This window comes from Maylandia zebra, linkage group LG18 (genome assembly GCF_041146795.1).
Source record: "Maylandia zebra isolate NMK-2024a linkage group LG18, Mzebra_GT3a, whole genome shotgun sequence".
Lineage (NCBI taxonomy): Eukaryota > Metazoa > Chordata > Actinopteri > Cichliformes > Cichlidae > Maylandia > Maylandia zebra.
Window position 1 is genome coordinate 15,555,834 of NC_135184.1, and position 26,854 is coordinate 15,582,687.

A 26,854-nucleotide genomic window follows, 5' to 3' on the forward strand; every position below is an offset into this window, starting at 1 on the left:
AGTATGGAGCGAGTCACTGTGTGACCAAATAATTTTTCATACATTGATTTTGAATTTAATATACAGTGAGGTGAGCAACAGAGAGTGAGGGAAGGATCAGAATCATCAGCCTCATGAGAGCCACAGGAGGCCAGTTTTTGGTTTCAGTTTTTGGGGCATGTATTCTTACTTTACATTCAATGTTTCACTGCTTTTTTACAGCCTTAAAATGTTTTGCGCACACTCAGCATCATGCTTCTTTGCTTCAAGATGATGAAATCACAAGAACACAGTCTTTATGGTTTTTTCCCCCCTTTTCTTTATATAATGAAAAGGGGGGAAAAGGGGCTTTTATACTTGTGTTGGAGGTATAGTCATGGATGATGCTCTAACCACTGGAAGTATGAGGCTGAGTGGAGATGGCTCAGTGACACTGCACTCTGATTGAGTGGAGTCACTGAAAACACCAAAAACAACACATTTATACCTCAAACAACAGAGAGAATCGTGTAATTGGGGCGATCGTGGCTCAAGAGTTGGGCGTTCGCCTTGTAATCGGAAGGTTGCCGGTTCGAGCCCCGGCTTGAACAGTCTCGGTCGTTGTGTCCATGGGCAAGACACTTCACCCCTTGCCTACTGGTGGTGGTCAGAGGGCCCGGTGGCGCCAGTGTCCGGCAGCCTCGCCTCTGTCAGTGCGCCCCAGGGTGGCTGTGGCTACAATGTAGCTTGCCATCACCTGTGTGTGAATGTGTGTGTGAATGGGTGGATGACTGGATATGTAAAGCGCTTTGGGGTTCTTAGGGACTAGTAAAGCGCTATATAAATACAGGCCATTTACCATTAATTGTGCATGATGGACTGAAAAATCAACAGTAGCACATGAAGCTGAAGGACTTAAGAGCGGGTATTCTAGTGCACAGAGGGTATTTATACCCAACTTGGATAGGATATAATTTCTCCATCCTAATAAGATTAGGATGGCAGATCTGAGACATCCTGTTTTGTAATTTGGTTTTTACAGCACGTGTTGTAGATTTAAGCAGTATGGAGGTGTAACCTCAGTAAGCGCTCGTTGCTATATGCGCTTGCTGTCGTCAGTTTGCATGTTTGCCGGAACTTTCGTGCGATCAGCACAAGATTTACCTCACAGAGGCAACTTGTAGTGGGAAAAATAACCTTCACACACATACTCTCCTCACGCTGAGAGTTTTACTCTCAGTAGCTGACACCACCTCCTGAGATAACTGCAGAATAATCTAATTCTTGTAACTTTCTCTCAGGAGTGCATTCATCTGTGTGGCGTATTGACCGATGCATTGCTCGCTTTCAGAGGGCCTGTGAGTCAGACCCATAACGCATGTGTTAATACGCGAGTCTTCAGTTTCACCAGCATGGTAAGGTAACACCATGGCAGTATTTGACTCAGGAAAGGGGTTGTTTTCTTGACTTACCATGACCTCTGCTTTTTTTTTTTCTTAACTTTTCCACTTGAAGAATGCCAGAATATGTGTAACTCAATGCCACTTTTACACCTCAATGAAAAAAGTTACACTTCTCACTGATATTCTTATGATGGTTCCTATGTTCCTATGACTTTAGCACCCACAAAAATATGGTGTTGTAGTGAAAACATTGCATTTTGTTTTATTTATTATTTTTTAAACTCCAGCTTCATTTGTTTAACCATGGCAACTCGTAAAAATCTGCTTCTTTAAACTCAGTGATGCTTCTCTTGATGCTTCTTCAAAAGCAACAGTAGTGAGCAGCAGTTATACAAAGATACTGACGAGAAACCAGCTGGTGATGTCAGTGATGCTTCACCCAATTGCATTTAACAATTTAGCAGAAAAACCTCTAATAATTTTTTCCTGTGGAGTTTCAGCTGACTAACAGCATCATGCACTGTGGTGATGCTTATCAAAGAGAAGCTGAATCTTTGAAGTACTCTAATTCATTGCGATAGTCTTTTCTCTCGTGTCGGTTTCTGATAAGATTAAGTCTGTGCAAAATTCAAATGCAAACAGTCTTGAGAATGACCAATATGAACATTTTTTTTATTTAAGCATTGGAACTAGAAATTGTTGGACCTAAGACCAACAGTGTATTATAATCTCAACATTGCTAGAAGTCAGGGACACGCTGATTGATTGTCAGCTCTGTGACGAGTTTGAGTCCTATGCAGTCTTTTTTCATCAGTTACCCGCTGTATCAATATTGTGGTGCAGACTTCTTTGCGGGCAATATGCTTGGAATCCCAGAGCACCTCCGTTGAGTTGACATGTGAAAATTCTCAGCTATGCAGATGCCTTTGCCACTGACCGACAGTTCAGCTCAGCCCTACCCCCACTGTTAGCGAACGGATTGAATTTCAAATATACAGACTCTTCCAGTCTCATTCTGTCCTTTTAAATGCAACAACAAATTAGGTCGGTAGACAGTTCCAAGTCAATTCCTTAATTACTGTGGGCACAGAGAGTAGGATTTCACACGTGATTCAGTTGTTTGCGTAATTTGGAAGCGGTTCAAATTTTGGGTAGGAATACTCCCCTGGCACATGGCTTATGGCTAAGAGGAGGCTGGATTTCTTAAAAGGACCTTTATTAGTTTCATTGCAAAACTCAGGGGCTTATGGGTTTGTAAGTATGCAGTTCACAGCTCCAGATTTTCCAGCAATAAGTAAAAAATCCTTACACTGCAGTACAGGGGGAAATCTCAGCCAATTTAAATTCAGATAACAGTGGGTGGATGGGTTTTTCTCTGTGTTAAATTGGTGGCATTTAAAGACAAGCCCCTCTCAATGCGGTTAAAAAGTTATAGTTTGAGTCATCACAGATCTCAAGTTTGAGTGCTTCGTATAAGATACTTGTTGGTCGTGGAGAGATTTAATGAATGTTTTCAGACTGACATTTACAAAAAGTACCGTTCATTGTGTAGTGAAGGTCAGACACATGATTAATTTCAAGTTTTGTCACAAATTATTTTGCATGAATTCTTCTTCCAGCATTATAGCTTATTGCTCATTGGTTAAGGTTCACTGTGTCTCTCTTTGCTAGACTGTGATTAATGTGGCCCTATTAATGTAATGAATAGAAATAAAATATTGCAAAAATTAATTACATTTAAAATATTTTTTTTTATATAATTTGGGTTATTTTATTGGTACAGGCAGTTTTTTTATTACAATTATTTGTTGTTTTATTTTGGTGGATTCAGTTACTATTAAATATTTAAAATTGCAAAGACACCAAAAATATTGAATTAGTGCACTGTATGAGTCCCACAGCGGATGATGGTGCATAGTTGGCACTCAGTCATTGAACTGTCTGCATCCATATGTGGACTAACTTCAATGGATGCAATATTTAAAATGTAATCCTTAAACATGTAGCATGGTGTATGATCTCCATATACACTGACTATTATTCAGAGCTTTATTGTTCCATATTCGAAGTGTATTTATACAAAATGTCCTTGTGTGATGTAGCTGTATTCATGGCTACAGAAATGCTATACTATACTTTAAACATGATGCAATGAAGATTTAAAATACATCAAAAATAAATGAAGGTAATAAATTTACCTTCTTTTCATAAAATCATTTCAATTCTATCTCATTTTAAAGAGATATGCACGTGTCCTCTCTCGTGGGAAATTGTGTTTCTTTGTAAAAAAAACAAACAAACAAGCAATTATTTAAGTAAGAAACATATATTTCAACCAGCCATTTTTACAACAAAGAGAAAACAAAATATACCAACAAGTGTGGCAGTATTGTTTTTGTCGAGGGTAAGGGTTAGTCTCAGTCTTGCATTCAATCATACATACTCCCATACAAGCATTTGGAGTGATAGCTGATTGTATTGAGCTGACCTGATGGGCAAGGAAGGCTGTTTATTATAGTGAGAAATAAATGATGTAGACATTAGGGTCTACATCATTTATTTAGCGTGCTCTTACTCACTGCTTTAAGCTACATTAGCCATTACAAACACAATACACTGACTGAATAACTATCCGATTTTTGACAAGAAAGAAGCATACCTATAATGAATAAGATTTACCCGTTGTTATTGTCTGTCTTTTAGCGGAGTTCAATAGTAAATCAGACGGGTGCTTTTTAAAGATAAAAATGTAAGTTTTAAGGTTTCTGGGGGGGCAATTAAGCTTATCTGATCTGCAATGGAAAATATTGGTTTCAGTTTAGAGCATATGACAGGACAGATGTTGTTTTGTCTGGGATGAATTTGAAAGGGATCGATATCAGCTAGAGAGAAAAACTCTGAAAACAGTATTGATATGCAAAGGATCAGCTGTCCTTTAATTCATCACTGCACTGCAACAGTAGGTGCATTTTAATTCAAAGATGTGAGCCTTTTCCCGTTGTGCAACAATTCAAACTTAGTTTAAGGTTCGAAGGTTCAGAACTGGACTGAGTGGCTGTCTCCTTAAAAATAAAGTGGTCAAAAATATATATTTCTTTATGTGCAGCACAGCTGTTGCTTTTATCTCTATTAGCTTATTTTTACTTTCTATTGCTGTTTTCTGGTGAAGTACCAATTTGATATTTAGATTGATTATTGCTCCAATCCTGACTGAAAGAACAGTTTGTCAGTGACAAAATGCTACATGGGGTTGATCTCGTCAGAGTTCAGTTTCGTGCTTACTTTGCAGCAATTAAACCAGCTTTTCTTTGTAAGCTTTTTAAAACATGTGTTCAAGTGAGTTTACACCAATGAAAACCTCTCTTTCTTGGCCACATGCTTTTACTTTTGTTATTGCCAATCTTCACTTGTGGCTTGTGTGTGACAGGATGACAGAAAAGTGCAGTAATGAGTCTCAGACTGGGCTGTAATGAGTCTAAGTCAAAAAGTTTGGTTAAAAATGTTAATAGATTTTCATTTTTTTATGTATGACCCGTGGACTTTGGCTATTCTAATAGTAAGCACAAATTCAGGGAATTGATATTCTTGGATCTGTTTATTTTTCACATATTCTTTTACAAAGTCAGTAAACTAGCGTTGAAGTCGAGCTCATAACTGAATGATGAGTTTTGTCATTGCAATATATATAAAACACATAACAATGCAGTGAGAATAATATTACAGCAATCCCAAAAGGTTCATTCTGTTCATCTGGACGTAGCGTTTTCAGTTTCTCCCACTGAAAACGCTACGTCCAGATGAACAGAAACAACCATGCAGCAACTAAAAGGTATGTTATAGTTAGCTTTAGGATTCAAACTTAATTGTCATTACACATGTATGAACATGTACAGGATAACGAAATACAGTAGATAAAAGGGCTGCAGGTCGGACTCGAATCCGGGCCGGCTGCTCTCGGCCACGTGCCATATGGTTGGCTGCACATCCAACTAAGCTAAATCTGCACCCATGTTTGTGAGTCTGCTATGGTTCACTTTGGTCCAAGTGATGTTATCAAACAGCGAGTCCTAGGTTATGAGGGGACATCCACATGCTACCAAATTTTCTGTGACCGTAACAACTCGTGTTTACATTAAAATTCAGCTATTAGATAAGTGCCATTCAGTCAGGCTTTAGTGAAGTATCACAAGACCTCCAGCTTCCCATGTTCACAACAGAGTATAATCACCACTTAAAGTAGGAACACATGCAGATGAACAGATAAGCCGACAAAGGACAGGAAGAGAGAGAAAACCTGCAGTCGCACACATACACGCTCAAGCACAAACAGACCTAAAGTAATGCTTTCAAAAGAAAACATATAATTAGACAAATTAAACCATTACTTGACAAAAACTCAGCACCATGACAATCCTGACTTTTTTCTGTTTTGCCACCGACCTTTTATTCACAGTTTCAAGTAATGTTTAGTGAAACAGGAGCGTGGTTCGAAGGCCTCAGCACCATTGGCCTTGTAAGAAAGTGTGGACGGCTCATGCTGACAGGTCAGCTGCAGGCCTCTCAGCTGGAGTACAGCACAAACAGTGTAGCCTGTGTCTGCTTTAATTTTCCCTGCTAAATAAAGTGCATCTTATTCACGTGCATTAATGTTAGTGTTTAAAAAATACATTAAATCCTTAAATGTTTTACTAAAGAGATCCTCTGTATATGTTTATCGCCAATAAGTCCGCAATAAAATATATCTGCATTTCATTTAAAGGTTTTATAGAATCAGAAAACCCATTCAGGCATTTTCTAGTGAAGTTAAAATTTGAGAAATTAGATAAATGTTTTAATGTATTTAGAAAATTCAGGAGTATGAATTACGGCTTTATTGAAAATGCAGTTTGAATTTTATTCAGTCTTTCTTAATAGTTTGTGTTTTTGCTGTATAGGTATTTTTCCTGGAAGCCTTGTCAGTTTTTATTTCAACTCTTACAACTGTATATGCAACACAAGATTATTTTAATTATCATATTGCAGGTCATGAAAATTTACTGCTGTCAGATTTGATTATTATCATTGTATAAATGCAGAAATATGAAAAAATGCACATTATGTAGTCTTGATCTAGAAATAATTCCACTGCATTTAGTGTGGTTACATAGGTGTTAATTACATTCTGAATACGTATTTGATATTGATTGTTATTTTATTAGCGTGGAGTATAATTCTTACACCCTGTGTGGTTCTATTCAATTTGAGAGCATGACTTTTCCTTTGCTTTTGATTTGAAATTATTGACTGCCCTGAAAAGCACTTCAATCAAGGTGACCATCTGCAAGAGGTTCACTCTAAGTGGCCCCCTTCAGCAAATCAGAAGAGTGCAATATTAACAGGCAAAGAGAGACACCTTGGGTGATTAAGCTATGTCCAATTAGTCCACAATTTTGGAGCTTTTTATTGGGAAGGCAGTTATGATGAGGGGTCTTATGCAAAAAGTGCCCTTGTCCTAGTTCTTAGCGGGCAGCGGGCCCCTTGGTGTCCCTTTGGTTAACAGTGGAAAGGGGCTGATTGAAGTGCTGTCCTCTATATGTGTTGTCTTTTTGTATTCATCCCCTTCCTCACTAAAATTATAATAATTCAGTTATTCAAGGTAGACTGTGAAAATTCTAGCATGTCCATAAATTACTTTTAGTCTTATTAAAAGGATAAGCTGTCTTACCCTTTTCACCAAGACAAAGCTTTCTTGCCTCAATATATCTGTCTGTCTGTCTGTCTGTCTGTCTGTCTCCCTCCTCCTTTACCCAGCCCTAACTGACTGTGTTAAACAGACAGTATTACATTGTTTGGTGTTGACACATTGTCTGCATTACATGCAGCATGCATGCTGAGATTGCTCAGTGGTGTTTCACACTCATTTGGAATTGTAAAAGTTGGCTTTGTGATACTAATTGAAAAACTCCCTGTAGGCATAATATTGACAGCGAGATAGACAAGGCTCTGCGTATTATGTGAATTCACTGTTAATTATGGGATCAAGCAGCAAAACAAATATAGCAGTAGAAAAGATGCTGATATGAGTGAGTTGACTTGAATGAAAAACACTCACTGGACAGCTGGACAACTCATCTGAGTATTCTCACTGTCATCATTCATTGATGAAACTTTTTCATAAATGCCTGAATAAACTTACCTTTAGAAAGTTTTGAGATGTTTCAAAGTTTAACCTGTGACTTTTATTCTTGCTAAAGTATGTAGTTTTGTGGGGAGTCTCATTTAAAAATGGATGAGTCTGTCCATGGTAATAAATATTGCATAATCCTACTTTCTGCAACCTCACATAGTTAGTTTTTACAAGTACAACGCATCCACTTAACACACTGTTTGCTGCTACAGCTACACATGTTTCTTTTCCAACTATTTATTTATAAGTGACTTATGTATGTATGTATGTGTATATATATGTATATATTGTACTATTCTTAGTTAGCGTATTGTCTGTCTTGTCTTAATGTTGGTTTAAAATGGAGCACTGTAACAAAAAATAATTTCCCCCAGGGATCAATAAAGTATTCTGATTCTGATTCTGATTCTGATTACTGTAGGGCAAGGCTATTTGCAGGTATATGATTGGATTGACCCACAAACCTGACATCATTCATTACTGTTACAGATGACAAAAATGGAATAATCAGTTTTGACTGATTGAAGCCTGTTTTCAGTCATGCATTTAATCCCTACTAATGTTTTACATCAGCTGATGTTATTTAAAGGGGTAATAGCTGTAATGCCAAGCTGTGACTGAGATGGTCTCATAATCCATTAATGCCGATCTGCACTATAAAGCCACATATGTAAGGTCTGAAAAAACACATCCAAAATAAGCCTTTTATGGGTTTTAAATCTACTTTAAAATGTATATTTTAACCTATAATCCTCTTATTTCATGCATAAAGTTGCATTTATGGCAGTGCATCATTCTGCTATTGAGGCCCAGTGACCTGTGAGCGTTGTTTTGTTTGTTTCATCAGTTGCTTTGTGACATCCGTTAAGACATTATGAAATGTCTACTGCATTTGACTGTTGCATAACCATTAGTTGTTTTTAAGCTTTTGATGAAAATTAAAATAGTGCATTTATATTGCTTTGCTAAAGCAACAGTCTGTAGTTGCTGTATTAAATCACTTATATAATGCAAGAATGATCCCTTTTTAATTTGTGAGAACAACAGTCACAGCTATCTGCCTTGTGTGCAGCCTCTCGGAGTACACACAATGTTTCCATCAAGGACAAAAGTGCTGTTCTTCAGGCTTACGACCAGAGCAGGGTATAATTAGGAACTAAATGCTGCTTTAAGTCAGAATGTGGTCTGCGAGCATTTCCAAAGGACAACCAGTCTTGTGGTTTGTGGTTTTTATCATCAAATGCAAATTGCACAGTTGAAGAGGAGTGGCACTGACTCATAGAGTTTATAATATCCAGGAACCTCATCCGCTAAAACATTCATGCGGCGCAATATGTCAAAAGTAACATATTCATGTTTTTTCCAGATAGTAGACAGCCCATTAAACACTAGATTCAGCGAAGTTATAATTTTCTAGAACCTTACTATTTTGTGAAGAAAAAACATGCAGGAAAGTCCAAAAGCCCTTGGGATCAAATTTTGAGCACATGCCAACAACAAGGAAGTGAATGTTAGCCTATGGTGTAAAGAATGGCAAATGACCAAAACAAGTACATAAAACAAACATTCAGCTGTATTCCTAAAATTGAGACGTTTCACAGCAACCAGAGTAAATATTATATGTGTAGTATTTATCATTCATGTGATGAAGTGTGATCTGGAATGGAAAGCCTTACTTATGACCATTACCTAAAAAAAACCCTTATCTTCGCACAGGGATTGTCTAACAGAGAAGCATTATTGGATGTCTCTGAACTTATAGAAAAATTAATATGGTTCCCACTGAAAACACTGCCAGAGTTGTGATGAGAGGTTCTATGTTGACAGTGAAAACATCTGCAAACACTGAACTGAAATAACACAGAATATGTGTCCAGTGCTTTTAAAGTCATGTGAAGTTTGGCCTAAAATAATTCTAATAATAGTTATAGAAATTTTGTTTCAGAGTTTCTTCTGCTTTCATGGTTGTTAAGGTTTTACCCACAATTTTGGTAGTATTTTTAAATATGAAATCACTGTAACCAATGAGCTCATATATGCCACTGCTACAGTAATCCTAGATACACTTGGGTATAAGATCAGGAATGCATATAGAGAAAGCCCTTATGGAAAGGTAGGCTGGAAGCCAAAATCAGGGAAACTTGAAAGGATGTTATAAAAGTTATGAGATGTGGGTACTGGATGGATGGGAATGACAAAAAATGTCCATAATTGGGGGCTCTACAAACTACCAAGCAAAGGCTTATAACTATGGTGACTAGGCTGAAGAGATACACCAGAGAAGCAAAGGCCAAGAGAATAAATGGTCTGTTTGCCAAAGATCCAGCAGCAACCTCCCAGAAAAAGAACCAGTTAACAACACAAAGGCAAAAATCTTATAAGGTGTCTCAAGAATGAAATGCTGATAGCACCAGGATCTGATATCCACACCAACTGGCTGAAGAAGTGGTACTCCATCAACAAACACCTGGCAACACAAAGAAGCAGGCTGCTAGTAGCAGGTACTCATCTTGACTTGCTAACACAATCATGAAAGATCCCTGCAAGTTTATGACACCATGAAACTACCATGCCAACTAGCTCTCTCTCTAAAACATGGAAGCTCCTCTAAGGCATCATAGCAACCAAGCTGAGTAGGCTTGACATGAGTTAACATATAAGCACAGCTCAGAAGGCATTGAAAATAATACCAGAAGGCCAAAACACCAACTGCTGGTTAATAGAGCACTACACCAGGGCTGTAAGACCAGGAAGACTAATCTCAGCACTGTCTGGTTGGACTACAAGAAAACCTACGACTCAATGCCCCACACGTTGATAGTGGAGTATTTGGCACTATACAAGGTAAAGTGTGTTCATAACATCAATCAGGAACTCAGTGGAAGACAACATTTGAGGCCATTTGGCTGGATAGGTGTGGCTGGAAAATTGCAAAGAGAGGTATCGTGATCAAGGCTGAAGGGGTTAAGATATCAGAAGGTATAATAGCAGATATACAGGACAGCTACAAATACATGGGTATCCTATAAGCCAACAGGGTCCGCAATAAAGATCCATGAAGATCAACCCCAGTCAAATATCTCAGTAGGTAAGATAGATCCTGAGAAGGTAGCAGTAGGAATAAGAGCTGAACTATCAATACATATGACCTACCACTCATCAGACTGTTACTCAACTGGAATAATAAGCTGGCCACAGGAGAACATAAATGCCACTGATGTCAAGACATAAAAACTCCTTACAACATATGGTGCTTTTTACCCAAAGTCCAACACGCGGAGGCTTTACAGCCAACAGAAAGTAGGAGAGCAGAGCCAGAATCCAGGAAGAAAGATGAAAAATCAATGAATGCTTTAGAAAGATGACCCCAGGGATAAGCTGCTCTAAGATTTCCTCAGATATCTGAAGACACAACAGTGATGAGAAACTATCATGGAATACCAAGCCACTGCATTGGATATATCATGGACTGATTGAAGAAGGGGTTGACATCAAGTAATCTGACTAGTGGCTAGAAAAGCACAAAAAACAGGGAAGTAACAGGGGCTGAAGGAACAACTGGAGCAGATGTGAAAGGTAAAGACCAAAGTGGCCCCACAATGATAGGAGCAATAAGACCAATAACGCCCAAGCTGGAAGAGTGGCTCCAGCAGATTCCAGGCACATCAGAGGCAGCTGTGCAGTAGAGTACAGTTCTAGGAATAGCTAAGATGTTGATGCATTTTTACTCACCTTCACCAAAGAAATTACTCACAAAAATATATATATTTAACAATTGTGCAGACTGAATTTTGAGCCAGCTTCACCTAACATATATTTATAAACATTCATTTATATTAAATCAAAAACTCTTCTTGATTTGAAAAAAAAAAGCTCATAGCTAGTTTATGTAGTGTCTGTTTACCTCCATGCATTGAGTGGTTGCTTTGGAACTTTTGGTCTTGTGGATTTATTTTTTGTTTATTGCTAAAAAAAAGTAAAAAAACAAACATTCTGGCCAATGATAATTTCTTGCAGATCATTAATAATCCTTTCTCTTCGACTGTTGTCTTATTAGCGTAAACTGGATATAACCCCAACTCCACAGAAATGTTGGCTTTTCATAAGCCTTTTAAACAATAACACAGGGACAGTCTGATGTTGAAAAAGAAGATAAAAATGCACACCTTCGATACTGAAAGCTAAAATCTGCAGTGTCTAGTTCAAGTGTAAATGCTGAAATGGAGCACCGGAACATCTTTAACTATGGAAGAAGTTTTTCAGAGACCTACAACACCTTCTACATGCATGTAAAAAGCCAAAATGCATAGATGGGGCTCGTGTATAGACAGGATTTCAACAATTCAGTTTTAACAAACTTCTGAAAGTAATCAAAGCTGTTGGGATGCATTTTTTATTGCCCACTGAGTTTAGCTTGAGGATAAAGTATATTAATTTTGGCAAAGGAATTGTCCCTACATTCAACTTTCTGGGAGATCAGTACAAAGTTCAAGCCACTTCGAAGCTGTAGTGTTTTGCTCAAAAATGCTTGCGTCTTTGCCGTCATGATTGGAACTCGCTTTATGTTGTGTTTTTGATAGAACTTTTTCATGGTCTGAGATAGTACTAATGAGATCACTGAGCTTTATTTTGAATCCAAATACACTGTTGACTCACTGCAGATAATTATACTCCACTGAATCCAGTGGTTTTTGTGGTTCATTTAAACTTTTTGGATACTCGAGTTTTTGTTTTGTTTTTTCTAATGAAAGTCTACCTCACAAGCTCCACCATTTGACTCTCTGATTCCGTGTAGGACATTACAGGAAATGACTTTGGTTAGCCACAACTTTCTTCAAAAAAAGAAAGAAGAAGAAATAAAAAGCGCAAAGCAGTCCGCAATGAAGGCTGTTGGTAATGCAGTGGAAACCCAGTGTCTCCACTCAATGTATGCATGGCGTCTAGCCATATGACACATTTCTGATGGACAGTTTATTAGAATTTTTTTTAACCTTTGGTGCAAACTATTTGAAAATCAACAAATGGACACTGAAAATATTTAACTGTCATGCCAGACAAATCAATCTCTGACAGATAAATACAACTTGCATTAATGACCAAATGCTGAAAATAGAAAACTAAAACTAAACTGTAAATGTGCCTTCACTCCCACACTGTATAATGTTAGCATTTCATCCTAGCGGTTAAACGCTCTCTTGACTGAGCACCCTAAATACAGTTCTCTCAATATTGGTCTTATATTCTTGCAGAGGGCTGCAGTTTAAGTCATCAAGCTGCAGTTTGCAAAGACAAATAGAAACTTGTGGTTTATCCAAGTGGAGTTTGTATTCTAGCGACCGGTGATGAAAACACACATATTTATATGTTGTGTATTTTTCTAATTCTCATTTTGGCACAAACTCAAAAGCATTTCACAAAAAGAATACTGTGTTTTGAATGCAATGCAGTAAATAAGAATGTCCACGTTTCTCCCTGTGAGAGGTGTGTTTACTTTGGAGGTTTGGACTCTGGCCAGTGGAGGAGGAATAGTTTTCAGAAATAATCACGGGGCATACATATTACCCAAGATTCTCCTCTTGAAATGGTAAATGATACTCCTCTATATCCCTGGATGCAGGAGTCTGGTTTTTAAGACAGAAAGCTGAAACTCCATGCCTCATTTTGGTTTACTGTTTCACAGGGGCTTAAACACCACTATAAAGGCTGGGATGTTTGTTCTTAATGTGCTGGAACAGCAGTCTCACTCAAATGGCAGAAATAACTTAGAGAAATTGCAATATTTCACACTGATTTGAAGTGTGTGGAAAAATTCAACATATATCAGCATAATGCATGCAATTATTTAAATGGTGAAAATACATTATGCAGCTTCAGCTAGCCTTGTCACTTATTCTCCAAATCTTATTCTCCCCAAAGAGCCCTCATTTGGTGTTTTACGGTGGTGATGAGGAAAATTATCTGCCAGTACAAATTCTCTCATAAGGCTATAACTACCTTAAAACCTGGTGCATGTTATTGCACCTTAATAACTATGCAGGAAGTGATCGCTCGTATCGGAAAAGAAATATATGATCTCAAGATAAAGCTGATCGTGATAACGCCTTCTGCAGCATAACAGTCCCCTTAATGTAGAGGTTAGACGTTCAGTGTTTTTCCTTTAATTTGTCACCTGTCCGCAAATAGAAAGAGTAATGATAGTGGTGTTATTCTTACCAGAATAACTTCCACATCCACTGTTTCTGATTACCTATTGGTCATTACCTAAAGTAAGACTAGGCAGCTTTTCAGATGAAAATAGTGTGAACGTCTCAGAAGCTGTCAGTGGAATATTCTATATTGGCTTAGTTAGTACAGTAAACAGGTAGTATCTATCCTTGTTCGCCTGCGGTAAAATGTTATTCCATCTGTGGTTGTTTACTGTGCAAAGCCATAAACGTCTTCATTCTGTAACCTTATTCAGTTCTCAGACTGGACATCCTTATTTCAGGGCTGAAAGTAGTGAAAATATTGATGGATTGAGGTATTGTGGGTTTGTATGGAGCAAACCCACAACGGCTTGGTATTTACAGTTAAATTTAAACCTCGTGAAGTTGCGTACTTCTGTTAGAAACAAAGTATACATGTCTTTGTTCCTATCTGTACTTATTTATTATATTTCTCATTATGAACAGGCACAAGAGACGGCTGAAAAAGTCTTGAAAAAGGTTATACAACAGTTGGTTCCTATACGGAGCTGTATTGCCAACTGCAAAAATATAAATACTTCTTAGTAGACTGTACATCTACTATAGTAACTGTTATAGTAAATAAGTACATTCTCTTAAATGTTGTACTCGGGAACCAGTGTAAAATTCTTGTAATTTATTTCAGTACTGCAGTGTTTCGGTACTGTCCTTTTTATGGTTGGTTCTCAACATTTATACTGCTGTTACTGCTGTAAAATTTCAGCATTTCATATACTTTAAATAAACACCACGGCAATTGGCTGTACTAAATTATAAATAAGAAGAATACAATATAAAATACTGTTGCAGAATGAGTAAGCTCACTTCCAGTATTTCTATACTCACAAAAAAGAGTATAAGAGTAAAAGTCTTATTACTAAAACTTATTTTTCATAAGATGTTTTATCTATAGCTAGAGGCTTGAACACAAATATTAGAATGCAAACATCAGCTTTCATGTTGTTTCATGTGGCACATCAGACCAGGTAATGTTTTTCCAATCTTCTGTTGTCCAATTTTGTTGAGCCAGTGTGAATTATGGCCTCGGTATCCTGTTGTTAGCTGACAGGAGCTGTACCCAGTGCAGTCTTCTGGTGCTGTATCCATCTGCTTCAAGCTTTAACATGTTGTGCATTCGAAGATGCTCTTCTGCATACCTTGTTTGTAACAAGTAGTCATTTGAATTGCTGCTGTCTTCTATCAGCTCAAAGTAGTCTGGCCATTCTCCTCTGATCTCTGACATCAGCATTGGATATTTTCTGTGGAGATCAGCAGGTTCTGAAATAACCAGGCCAGCCCATCTGGCACATTCAAATTCACTGAAATCACCTTTCTTTCACATTCTCATGCTCAATTGATAATGGCTACTTGGTTAAACACACTGAGTTGGTGCCATGTGATTGACTGATTAGATATAACAAGCATACCTTAAAAATAAGGTACACAAATTATTTAGTTAACATCTGTCTGAACAAATTAACAAATATTGTAGAGACTAAAATAAGATTTTTCAGGGCAACAAGAGAAAATCAATTATATTACTTATATTTAGAGATAGAATCAGGCATGATCATTATATCACAATGAGATTCGACAAGCAAGTCTCCACACCGCCTTTACTTTGTACCTGCAGCTATCTGTCCATGGTTATATATTCCATTGTGTCACGTTTAAAAAATATATATTCTAGATCCAAAATGACTGTGATAAATGTTTAGAAAGGTGAATTGTTTATGCATAGATTTACCTTGTTCTCCCTGCTGTCTCTTGCTCATCAGTAAAACAATTACTCGTTACTATTTGAAGTGTTCTGCTTCTTGCTTTCATAGAAGCAAAATTTGATTTCTTCACATCCAGACATGTAATTTGTGTCTGAAACTGACAGATGCAACTGCAGCCAGGCAGTCAGCTGCTCTGAGTAAACGTCTGTCTTTAATTTGCACTATTTGCTCTGGATCACTGGACCAAAAAAACAAGACTGTGTGTGTGTGGGGTTTTTTTAGCCGCACCTCCAGGCGCTCTGTACGGCATACGTGTTAGTTTATGTCTCATGGTGCGCGTCTTATAGTTTTGCTGCAGTGTGGCTCAGAGAACAATGATATTGCCTACATGACAGCATTAAATATCCTGGCGATCTAGCCTTTAGTTTAGGCGGCCTGTTTTTTCATTTCAACTCTTCTTGTCATGCTCTGTTAAAAATGAATGTTGTCGTTTTCAGTACAGTCACATTTGTCAATGCCCGAAAGTGATCCACAGGCAAACAGCAAGTCAGTCAGTGTGACCTATTAGAATGGAAAAAGTTTCCCTGACTGGAAAACCACACCTGCGTTACCACGTCACCCTCATATAAAACGTTCAGAAGCTGAAAATATATAAGGGGTAAAAAAAAACAAACTGCATGGAATAAAATGTAATTTTTGTCAGTGTTAAAATTTTCCTCATGTCGATCAGTTTACCGCTGGAATAAGCCTGCATGCTGCGAGTGAAACTGATGCTGTTGAGTCAGGGAAGTTTAGCTTTCATTTTATCACAGTAAGACTGATAGAACTCTTCAATGAATCCACTGATGTGGTCAAAGTACGGGACTTTCTAATATTTATCCACTGTATTACTGTCACTCATATCCGGTGAATTTTGGAGGTAGGAAACTGGATTTAATTTTTTTCTCCACAGCACCAGGAGCAGGGTTCCAGACAGTTTGACAGTTTTGAAGCAGCTGTAAAGAGAAATTAATGTCTAAGTCTGAACTGATTTTCATGCTCATTTCAGATCCAGAGGAGAGTCTACATCTGCAGCGAAATATTTACACTTTTATGTTGTTCTTGTAATTTTAACTGCCATGTAGCTGAGTTGTAATAGATGTTTTGTGTTGGAAATTTTCTTTGAAAGTATATATTTTTCACACTATTCCTGTTTCCACTTCCATATCCTTCCGTTAACTCTGAGGCTTTCCCCCTGATTTGCAGGTTTACACCGATGATGTGCTGACAAAAGAGGAACAGTTAGAGTTTTTGTACAGAGCCAAGCAAAAATGTGAGGCCATCATCAAGGCAAAGCAGAGGATTCCTGGTGAGTACAGAAACAAATCTGTCAGTCTTTAGCTGTATGAGTGGCTTTGTGAGTTTGTAATGACAATACTGTTATTCTTCAGGGGGACTTGAACTTTCAGTATTGAATTTCATGGCAAAATGGTCAACAGCCACATAGGAGATTTAAGTAGGGTTCATCATCAGGGGGCCGGAGGAATATCTGTATAAACCAGCATGGCTCTTTAATATTTGTTCACATATTCCATTGTGTGCTACAGCTGTGGATTGAGTGCAGTCATGTGAAAAAAAAATCACAGATCCCTAAATCCAGAATTAAACCTTAAATCGCCTGTAGGATGTCTTTTAGCTGGAGACTCATTTTTAACCTGGGGCTTGAAATGGATGTGCACCGCTTCTCTTGCAAAAGCTGAAATCTGTAAAAAACAACAAAAAACAAAAACTAGGTTAAATGGCATATCTGCACACCTGACCCCAGCCCCTTCCATTTTTTAGACTGGGGAAAGTGGTGAAAGTGGGGTGTGAGGGGTGGGGTGTGGGACATGTACGCACTTATCAAGGTGTGCTGTGGTTTAAAATAGGAACATTGCCTCCAGGTGTGCGTGTGCATGATAGTGCAGATTTGATTAACATTTAGCGCATGCACAGGACATTGTTTGCTTTTGGTTCATTGTTTACTCTGTTAGCAGGATTGTGATTCTCCTCATTCCAAAGCAGAGTAACAAAGGGATCACAGATTCAATGTTTGTCATGCAAATCACCCAGTAAAAGGGGTGTGTTAGAGAGATAACAGATACAAATCCATAAGTCGTCCCTAATAGCTTCTGTATATCGAATAACATGTCTTGTTTAGCTACAGATTATTATTACAAGATAACTAATAGCTAAAAACTGGAGGAAACTAATCAAGCAGAATGCGTGAAATTGAAATGGGATCATGCGTTTGGAAGGTGCCGCTTTATTTGCCTTTTATTATTGGTTTCCAATAGTGTGATGTTCCACTACCTGTTAAAGGTTTTTTAGTTAAAAGATTTCTGTCACAGGCACATTTGTCAAAGGCGTTATCACTTAAAAATAGTTTGGGGCTTTCCGCTTGTGAGGAAGCTCCCCAGTGAATTCTAGCTGAAGCTAGAGGTTCAATGTGGAGTGCAGTAAATCCCCCAGAGGCTGCACATGGCTGCCGAGCTGAAATATAATGTATGAGGCGGAGGATGCCATCAGACACGGGAGGTGTACCGAGAGAAGGCTGTGTATGGAGGGAGAAACCAATCAACAGTGAAGTTTACCAAGAACTGTGGAAGTAAACTGCATAACCAGCAACATGATGAACACAAGCTTGAAAGTAAAGAGTCCATCGAGACGCCATGTTGATTGAATGTGATTGGTGACTTGTTTGAGAGTGACTGTTGATTATAAGAGCTTAAACTAATCAACTGATGATGTTCATACTTCACCATAATAAGTAAATATTTAAATTAAAGGGACCGTTTTGCCTGTATTTCGCTGATATGTTAAAATCACGGCCCATTCTTGGAGCAGTTGCAAGACATTTTTTGTGAACTGTAAGTTGATGGTTACATTTAAAACCTCAGCTTTGTTTCCTTTGTCTTCTCTGTGGCTTTCCGAAGGCTGAGCTCGAAGGCAAACCTGGTCCTGGGGTGTTTTTCAATATTTATGGCTATCTGAAGAATGCCATTTTCCTGCAGACCCCAGCACACTGTATCGTCATGTGGTTGCTGTCATTCTCCCAGTTGATTGGAGAGGAATTCCACAGCCAAACCAATCATATTATTTTCTCTTTAACCCCAGTGCATTGTGGTCACATGAAATTCTTTGCCCTCCAAACGATACTCCTTGTAAATGAAACACATAATTAAAAACGTTTACTTCCTGGCTCAGAACACAAAAGCTATTGTTGACTGTTCGCTGTAGTTACATTACCCATGTGGTATGTCCCAACTTTTCATGGTTTTGATAAATATCCACTAGCTCAAATTAGATTAAAAAAAAAAGTCAGAATTGCTACTTTTGAGAATTGCAGAGGGCCGAGCAGCAGATTTTGTTTGCTTAGGGTTTATGTTCCAGCTCTTACAGCACGCTTAACAAGATGGCTATAGGCGCCAATGCAGAGGAGAGCAATCAGTGAAACATCAGAGATCTCGCAGACGAGAATCTATCCTGACATGTTGTAGTGACAGGAAAGGTTGGTGTCACATGTCCGCATGCACCTCCGAGCGCATGCTATGTTCAGTACGAACAATGGGATAAAACCTAACATTTTGCACTATCTTGACTAGACATATGGGACTATATGTACATTTATATTTTAATCTGGTATAAATAGTTGATAACCACGGCCTTATTGCACTCGCATGTTCCTGTGTCTGCACATTAGGGGAGACTTTGGCGCTCAATCTGGACTCTAACAAGCCCATCGGGAATGCCTGACTGGGATTCTGTGAAATGCTTGAGGTGCTGTTTAGGGGGTACATCAGCACAAGAGAGCTGACCTGCATACCTGATGATGCTGGTGTGCCGAATGTGACTCATCCTGCATGTAGTGGTTTTTTGCTGACCTCTTTTGGAAGGTTGCACATGTCTGTTCAATCACATTACAGATGAAGAAATTAGAATAACCCTATTACCTTAATATAGAGTAGAGTCCTCAGTTAAGTCCCCCAGTGTGGTGGAGACTAACGGCTTGAGAAGCACATATGTGCTCCTTGCATGTACTTGTTTTGAGATTTTCTTTTTCCCTGTAATGCCAGATGAATTGCTTTAACCTTCATTTCGATTTGATTTGAACTCCAGAGCCACATCTGGCTGTTTGTAATTATGCAGTGTGGAAGTCATTTAAAATCTGGGTAGTGGGTTTGCTGTGATGTTGAGTAAAATTATAGATATTGTCAAGATTTTGCCATTACGTTCAAAGAAAACCGAACTTGCGCTTTCTGATGAAGGATGTCAGTATTTTCCTTGAAAAAGTCATCAAGATTTCAGCAGAAATCACTTTTTAAGAGACATTTTCCTTCCTTTTTGCATTGTGGCGTGAACTTCAAACCATGGGTTGAGATAAACTGATTGCACCAACTACTAGCTTTAGATTTATATCTGTAATTGTTTTGCCTAATCTCCCAGGATTTTTTTTCTGGCTCTTTAACTGTAATCCTGTGGCTTTTTGAACTATTATTGGAGATTAGGAATTACGACGGCTTCAAATGGCAGCAGAGTAAAATGCAGAAAGTGTAGAAAAACTATCCAAAATTATGTGTTAATTAAGAAAGCTTTGAGTGCTGCTTGAAAGGAAAAGCCATTGTGCTTCATTTGGGCTTCAAATGTGTAAAATTCACCATTTGATGCCTGGGACAAGGTTTTCTTTGAGGGATGCAGTGAGGTTTGCCTGGGGAGGACAGTGGAGGGATGTGGGTTCAAATCCCCAGACCTTGCAGTGTGAAAATAGCTCAACCTTCAAGCTTGTGGTCTGGGTGTAGAATAACTTGGGGAATCATTATAAAAGGCTGCATGTATCAGGAGGAACTGCATGCCGTGAGTGTTTTGACATCTGCAGGTCAGAATCACATGAGTTGGGGGAGAAAAAAACATTCTTCAAACCCCAGTGACATCACAAATACCAAAGTCCCCCCGTAGGCACGTTTATATTTAAATTGTGGTCAAAAAATTTACAGGAAATTGTATGTGTGTGTGTGTCTGTGTGTTTGTGTGTTTAATTTAAGCCTGTTAGTAGGTGGTCCTATGGTAGTAAAACCTATGGCAAAAGCAAGCAGCAATTCTACTTTTACTCCCAGGATGTGTGGTCAGCGTGATTTTCAAAACTAAACGCATTTTTTTCCCACCATGCATCTGCAAGAATCAGTCAGCTCCACTCAGTCTACTCTTTAATTTTGTGCTCCCAGTGACAAGCAGTTAAAAGCAAGTCGTCATTTTGTCAGATGTTTCTTTGTAAGTTTGATTACAGGAATGAGAAAATAATGGATCTACTGCAAAGAGAGGAGAGTTTTAGTTCTATGCTTACCTACTTATTAGTGGTCAAAGTGGGGCAGATGTTTTCAATAATACAACATAAATGCCAAGCCATAAGAGAGGTTTTGCCAAGAATCTGTGGTGAAAGGGACTCCGCTCACACTATCAGCAGGCTCCGTTCCACGGTTTAGCTGAGAATTAGGGGACTGTGTGCACTCATAGGTTTTCCCCCCACTTTGAACGTAAAGTTCTTTGTCTGAACTTAGCACAGATGCATTATGGCAAAGTTTAATGTAGCACAGTCTTTGCTAATAATTTGACACAAAATTTTCTGTTGTGATCACCGGGATCACCATGCATCTTGTAAAAATGTGGAGAAAACTTTTTTAGCTTTAATGATTCCTGGTAAAAATTTTTGCATTCATAATCAGCCTCATTTAAAAAAAAACGAGAGAGAGAGAGAGAATTATTATCATTAACCAATTCTGTTGTTCAAAGAGAAATATGCAATAACTGTTTTTCATGTGATATTTTTATATGTAAAAAAATGAATGCAAATATGGGATTTCATGATCATGATCATTATTATTATTGTTGTTGTTATATTATTATTATTATTATTATTATTATTAGTCAATTCTTTACTATATAATTTATTGTTATTAATAAAGTGAAATCACCCAAACCACTATGGTCACCTAAGTCCAGACTGATACAAAATTGTAGTTCCTAACACATTTATTAGACCACGTTTCATAAAAAAAAAAACCCCAAAAAAACAAAACAAAACTGAAAACTAAAAATGACTGAATTCAAATTTTACCTAAATTTGAACAGGAAAAAAAAGAGAATTCTGAGAACCATAAATTAATCATTTATTACAAAATTACATGTTTTATTATGGTTGTTTTGAAAAACAGTGAATCTGAAAATTCATGTATATTAAGAATAACTATACTTTAGCACTAAAAATGTGATTTTGATTAAATAGCACAGCTGTACTGTTGGATTAGCTGTTATAGAACATAAAACAATATTTTGGTAATCATAAATACTGTTAATTTAAGGAAGGACTGGCACAAACCTTTTAGTCGGTGGTGGTCTAAAACATGTTGAGGACTGTAAATTGTAATGAGAACTTGAATTTTTTTTTTCAACTTAATTACTAAATTTTTAAAATAAATATTTTACATTTTCAAAAAATTAATTTAAATATACATAAAATTGTTGCACTGGGTATAATGATTGGCCAAATAAGACATTTGTTTTACATCTTATCACCATTTTTCCCATTCTCTAAAATTTCATTCACCCTAGCAAGACATAACTCTGTACGTAAATGAATAATCAAATTGGATGTTGTTAATTAATTGAATGTGATCCATCTAAAAAAAAACCTCAAAACATATGATACATATTGAAAGTGAATTATATAATATAGTGCTGTTATTTAACCATAATTTGCCAGTTAGGGCACTACAATGCAGCTAGTGTTGCAGGAAGTCTTTAAATAAGATCCATGCTAAAACCAATTCCATACAACATTATAATGGTTGTTGTGTTATCAACAACGGAGCAGTTATGGAAATATCCGGCAGCTAACAAACAAGCCTTAATGAACACACCACACCAGATTCAATGGACAACTTGTTGTCAGCATGCGGGAAATTCCATGGTTGCAAGTCTTAATTATGTGACAATAGATGGGAAGTGGACAGGCATGTGTTTTCTTTTGGTGACCCATGTTTCCCACAAGTAGAACAAATATGAATAAAAAAAAAAGGGGGGGGGGGGGGGGGTCAGTTATGCCACACATGAAATTACATGGGTGCTTTTGCAGTGCCATTCCAGTGCTGTTTATGTATCGTGTGTCTGCTTTTTAAAATTCAAACAAAAACCCTGAAAACAAGCAGATCTTGGAAATGCCTACTGACCATTACTGCAGTGCTATAGTCATGACAGGATTTGGTTTTAATTCAACTCTTTTCTTTTCTCTGCAGATGGTTTCTGCTCACCAGATTGGGATGGCATTGTTTGTTGGCCTGAAGGGCCTCCTGGGAAAATATCCACTCCCTGTCCAGAGTATATCTTTGACTTCAACCATAAAGGTAAGCTTGGCCCTGGATACAGTAAGCAGTTAAATCCCTGAATTTTAAAATGAGTTAGGCTGCGCTCTGCAAATTCATTGCAAATTATAACTCGAGCTCTCTCTGAACCTGCTTTGGCAATTTATTGAATTATGCAGCTTTAAATCTGTAATTAAAAACAGACTTCTTTTGTTGATTTCTAGGATTAGCACACCGTCAGTGTGACAGCAATGGGATATGGCAGCTGGCAGCAGCCAACAGAACATGGGCCGATTATACTGAATGTTCAAAACACCTCCCCGAATATAACCCAAGCTATCAAATGGTAAGATCCATCTGATTTCCATTTACATGCTGACACTGTCTCCCACCAAAATAATTAACAGCAGCACCATAGCAAATTGTCTCACTTAAGGTATTTAAGAAAAAAATGTACCCTGCAATTATACTTCCTTTGAAATGCGTAACAAATTAACAGCATGCCTTCTTAGTAATGTGCAATGCAAATAAAGTCTGATCGTATTTACTGAAATGTTGAGAAGATGATGAGGGGATAATGAAAGGATATTCATGTGGTCGCTTTGTGATAAAATGGCTGTAACTGGCTAAATTTATGTTATAATACAAAGTGAAAACAGTGCCAGATTAGTCTTGAACTGAGTCATTCCCTCGCAAATCTAAGACCACTAAGAACTCACCAGACATGGCTCAGTTGAGTAACTTAACAATAATAAGACCCGCAGTTGCACAGTTGAGTCATGCAGCTACATTCGTCGATTTTAATGATTTTTATGCATCCTTTCTTGTGAATGCAGTATCGTCAAATCTTGCACAAATGTTCTCTTGGATTAAGGAAGAACCGATTAGATTTTCATCTTCTTTGAAAACCATTAGTGTGGAGCATTAGCAAACATTTTTATGCTTTTGCAACAGCCTCGACCATTTTGGGAAGACTTTGCTGCAAATCTTTGATATAACCTCGACAGCATCACTAATAGGTGACGAGACCTGGATGCTAGTCAGGGGTCCACCTTATTACAGGTCTCTTCGAGGTGTTTGATAGGATATATGTCAGGGCAGGCCAGACCTGTGTAGGCCAGTTACGTCTGACAACACACACATATAAAAAAATATATAATATGCTATTTCCAAGTGTGTGCATGAAATCTATAATATAAAAGTCAGTGAGTGAAGAGTTGAGAAGGTTTTAACAAAATTTTTAGGATGGTTTGGAAAGGGTTAATGAAGTTGCACCTCATACTGTAGTGCAATCTATTTCATTGATTTGAGGCTATTGCAGTGAAAGGTAATTTCTTATGACCATTTTATGCTGTAGAATTATTATTTTTCTTCTCTAAGGCCAAACCATAAAAATTGACATACTTAGGCCCAGGGTGGAGTGTGTTGTATATTTAGCTCAGCTAATGTTTTAATGTTAGAGCTTTGTTGTCATTTACCTGACGTTATAATTAATTATCATAATGAGGTCTTTATAGTTGTTGTATTTGTTTCATTGTTTCATAGCAGACCTGTCAGCTGATAGTGTTTCTTTGCTGTGTATCCTGACACAGTTGCACATTTTAAGCGGGCGTACACGTCTTACAAAATGGAAATCTTTAACTTTAATAAAGAGGATTATGTGTTGCATAATCTGTAATACCATGAGCACCAACAGCACCATTACACTGCAAAGCATCGTGTGGAAACAGTTAAAAGAAGAAGAACTACTACAACCCAGTGTGACTGACAGCTAGATGTGACCTTGATCGCAGGTGCCTGTGCAGAGTTCCTCTACCATCGCTCGGGGTGTTAGATGTTAGTGCTGGCAGTAAATAGCTCTTGTAAGAAGGATGGAAAACTTGTTAAAAATATTGATAAATGAAAACATTCAAAGGCTGTGAGAAAGCCGTGAAAGCTGTCATGCTTTGATCGTCACCCTTTTCTGGCCTGAAACGATACGATACCGCTGTCATCTGTATGACGTCGAATGTTCAGATCGACGTTCCAACAGAGGAGCAGTTGCAGTAGATAATGATAAATATGTGTGCATGAACTAAAGCAAACAGCAATACTGCAGACGCACATTTTTTTCTGGCACAAGATCCTGATGCTAAATGATAACAGCAGTGTAGTATCAACTTACATCACAAGGAGGTCCTGGCACTTATTAACTTGGTGACGTGCAGCCAGGCTTCTTCTGCTGGAGGATTAAACTACTGCCCAGTGTACTGATGCTTTCCAGTGACAAACCAGGTTATTTGGAGACATCCTTAAATAAATTTTCCCAACAAACAGGATTAGCATGTCTGACTAAAACATACAGCGGATCAAACAATGCAATTAGGAGGGGATAATGTGTCTGTTGATATTCTAACAAATTATCCTTTTCCAACAGGACGTCTTTCACCGTCTGTATCTCATTTACACGGTTGGGTACTCGGTCTCTTTGGGGTCGCTCATGGTGGCTGTGGTCATTTTGGGATATTTTCGGTGAGTCGATGCTGCTGCTGGACTTTTTCAATCAGTACTTTCAACTACAAATGTTCCCAAAAGAGAGGGCGTTTGATCAGGTCAGAAATTAAGGTTAGAGCAATTGGAGAAGGGATCAAAACAGGGAGTCCAAATGATTCACAGCATGATGGCATGCTGTGAATCCCCCATCACCCCCACCCCGACTCCACCGGATAATCGTGCATCGCAATATATGTGTTGTGTCACAGCGACGGCACGGAGCACACAATCTATATCAAGCATTACCTTTGACTTTTACTTTGACTTTTAACAGACTATGATATGACTGCCTTTGAGGAGGAGCCTGCCTTCAGGCGTGCTGTAATGCATGCCTCATTGCCTGACATTTAGGTTCTTTGTTATTTTCATGCTGATTTCAGATTTCGCTGACACACAACCAAAGTGTGTATGCTGAGTTTTTATTTTTTATTATTCCTCCCAGCTTACATAGATTACATTTCCTAATCAACATCCACCTTTTCCCACATGTAAACATCTAAACAAGGGAGTGAAGGGATGTGAATTCAGAGCAAAGTGCTGTGTTTGAAAAGCTCTCCTCCTACTGTACAAACATAAGAGGTATCAGCCTTACCTTAGGGCTACTTTCTTAAATGAAAAAGGAAAAAACCTTAAAACAAGGTTGAATTCAGTCTGAAAATGTCTGTTTTTTTTAATCATTTTGATTAACACAGGGCAGATTTGTTATTATTTGCTTATTTAGTTGAGCACAGGGACTATCACTAATCAATGGGAAGGAACTGTTTACCAATGCTCCAACCGGCGTGACTTACTGTACAGGCAGGCAGTCAGAAGGTTTTTAGGAATGCTCCCAACTGGCACCAGGAAATCTACGGGCAAAATGAGTTTAATAAGTTGTCCCAGGGGCCCATCTGACATTCTGGCTCTGTGCTCAGAGCACTCCAGCCATGTCTCCTCTTTAACACATCAGCTTTTAGACAGGAGAGTTCATAAATGTTTTCCAGGGAGAGAGAAGAGGGGATATTTTGCATTACCACTTGTGTTCAGAATTTTTCACTGGGGAAATGTACGCTAGATTAGTTTTTCTCAATCAATAGCTCTCTGAGGGTTGCTCGTCAAAGAATTCAGCTCATTAAAGAGTCTTTAGAGAAAGAAACAGTGGGTAGAAATTACACTGATCTAATGTCAGCGTCAAGTAAATGTTGACAAATTTAGACTTTAAACTGTCATGTCTTTTTTTTTTTGCACTAGTAAATATTCAAGAAATTTTAGCATTGACGTTTTGTCTTGACTGCAATAATGTAGCCTTTATGGCTATTGATCCTGCAGCTCCCTTTGGAGCACAGTGCCAGAATCACTTCACAGTTGCAAATGTTAACATTTCTACAAATGTTAAGAATGAAGAATTTTTGACTGATAAACTTGTGCTTTCGTGGAAGCAAATTTGGATCCCTTTCAACACATGCTTGCAATTTCGTTTTTACTGCTCACTTTGAGT

The 26,854-nt window shown here is 38.0% G+C and overlaps 1 protein-coding gene across 1 annotated transcript in view; it reads left to right on the forward strand.

Annotated features, from left to right (window-relative positions):
- pth1r (parathyroid hormone 1 receptor) overlaps positions 1 to 26,854 on the forward strand; it is a 46,526-nt gene that overhangs the window by 9,160 nt on the left and 10,512 nt on the right. The window contains exons 2-5 of the mRNA XM_004542844.4: positions 16,718 to 16,820; positions 22,780 to 22,887; positions 23,070 to 23,191; positions 25,262 to 25,356. Of these exons, the coding sequence (XP_004542901.1) occupies positions 16,718 to 16,820; positions 22,780 to 22,887; positions 23,070 to 23,191; positions 25,262 to 25,356 (428 nt within the window). The remainder of the gene's footprint in view (positions 1 to 16,717; positions 16,821 to 22,779; positions 22,888 to 23,069; positions 23,192 to 25,261; positions 25,357 to 26,854) is intronic.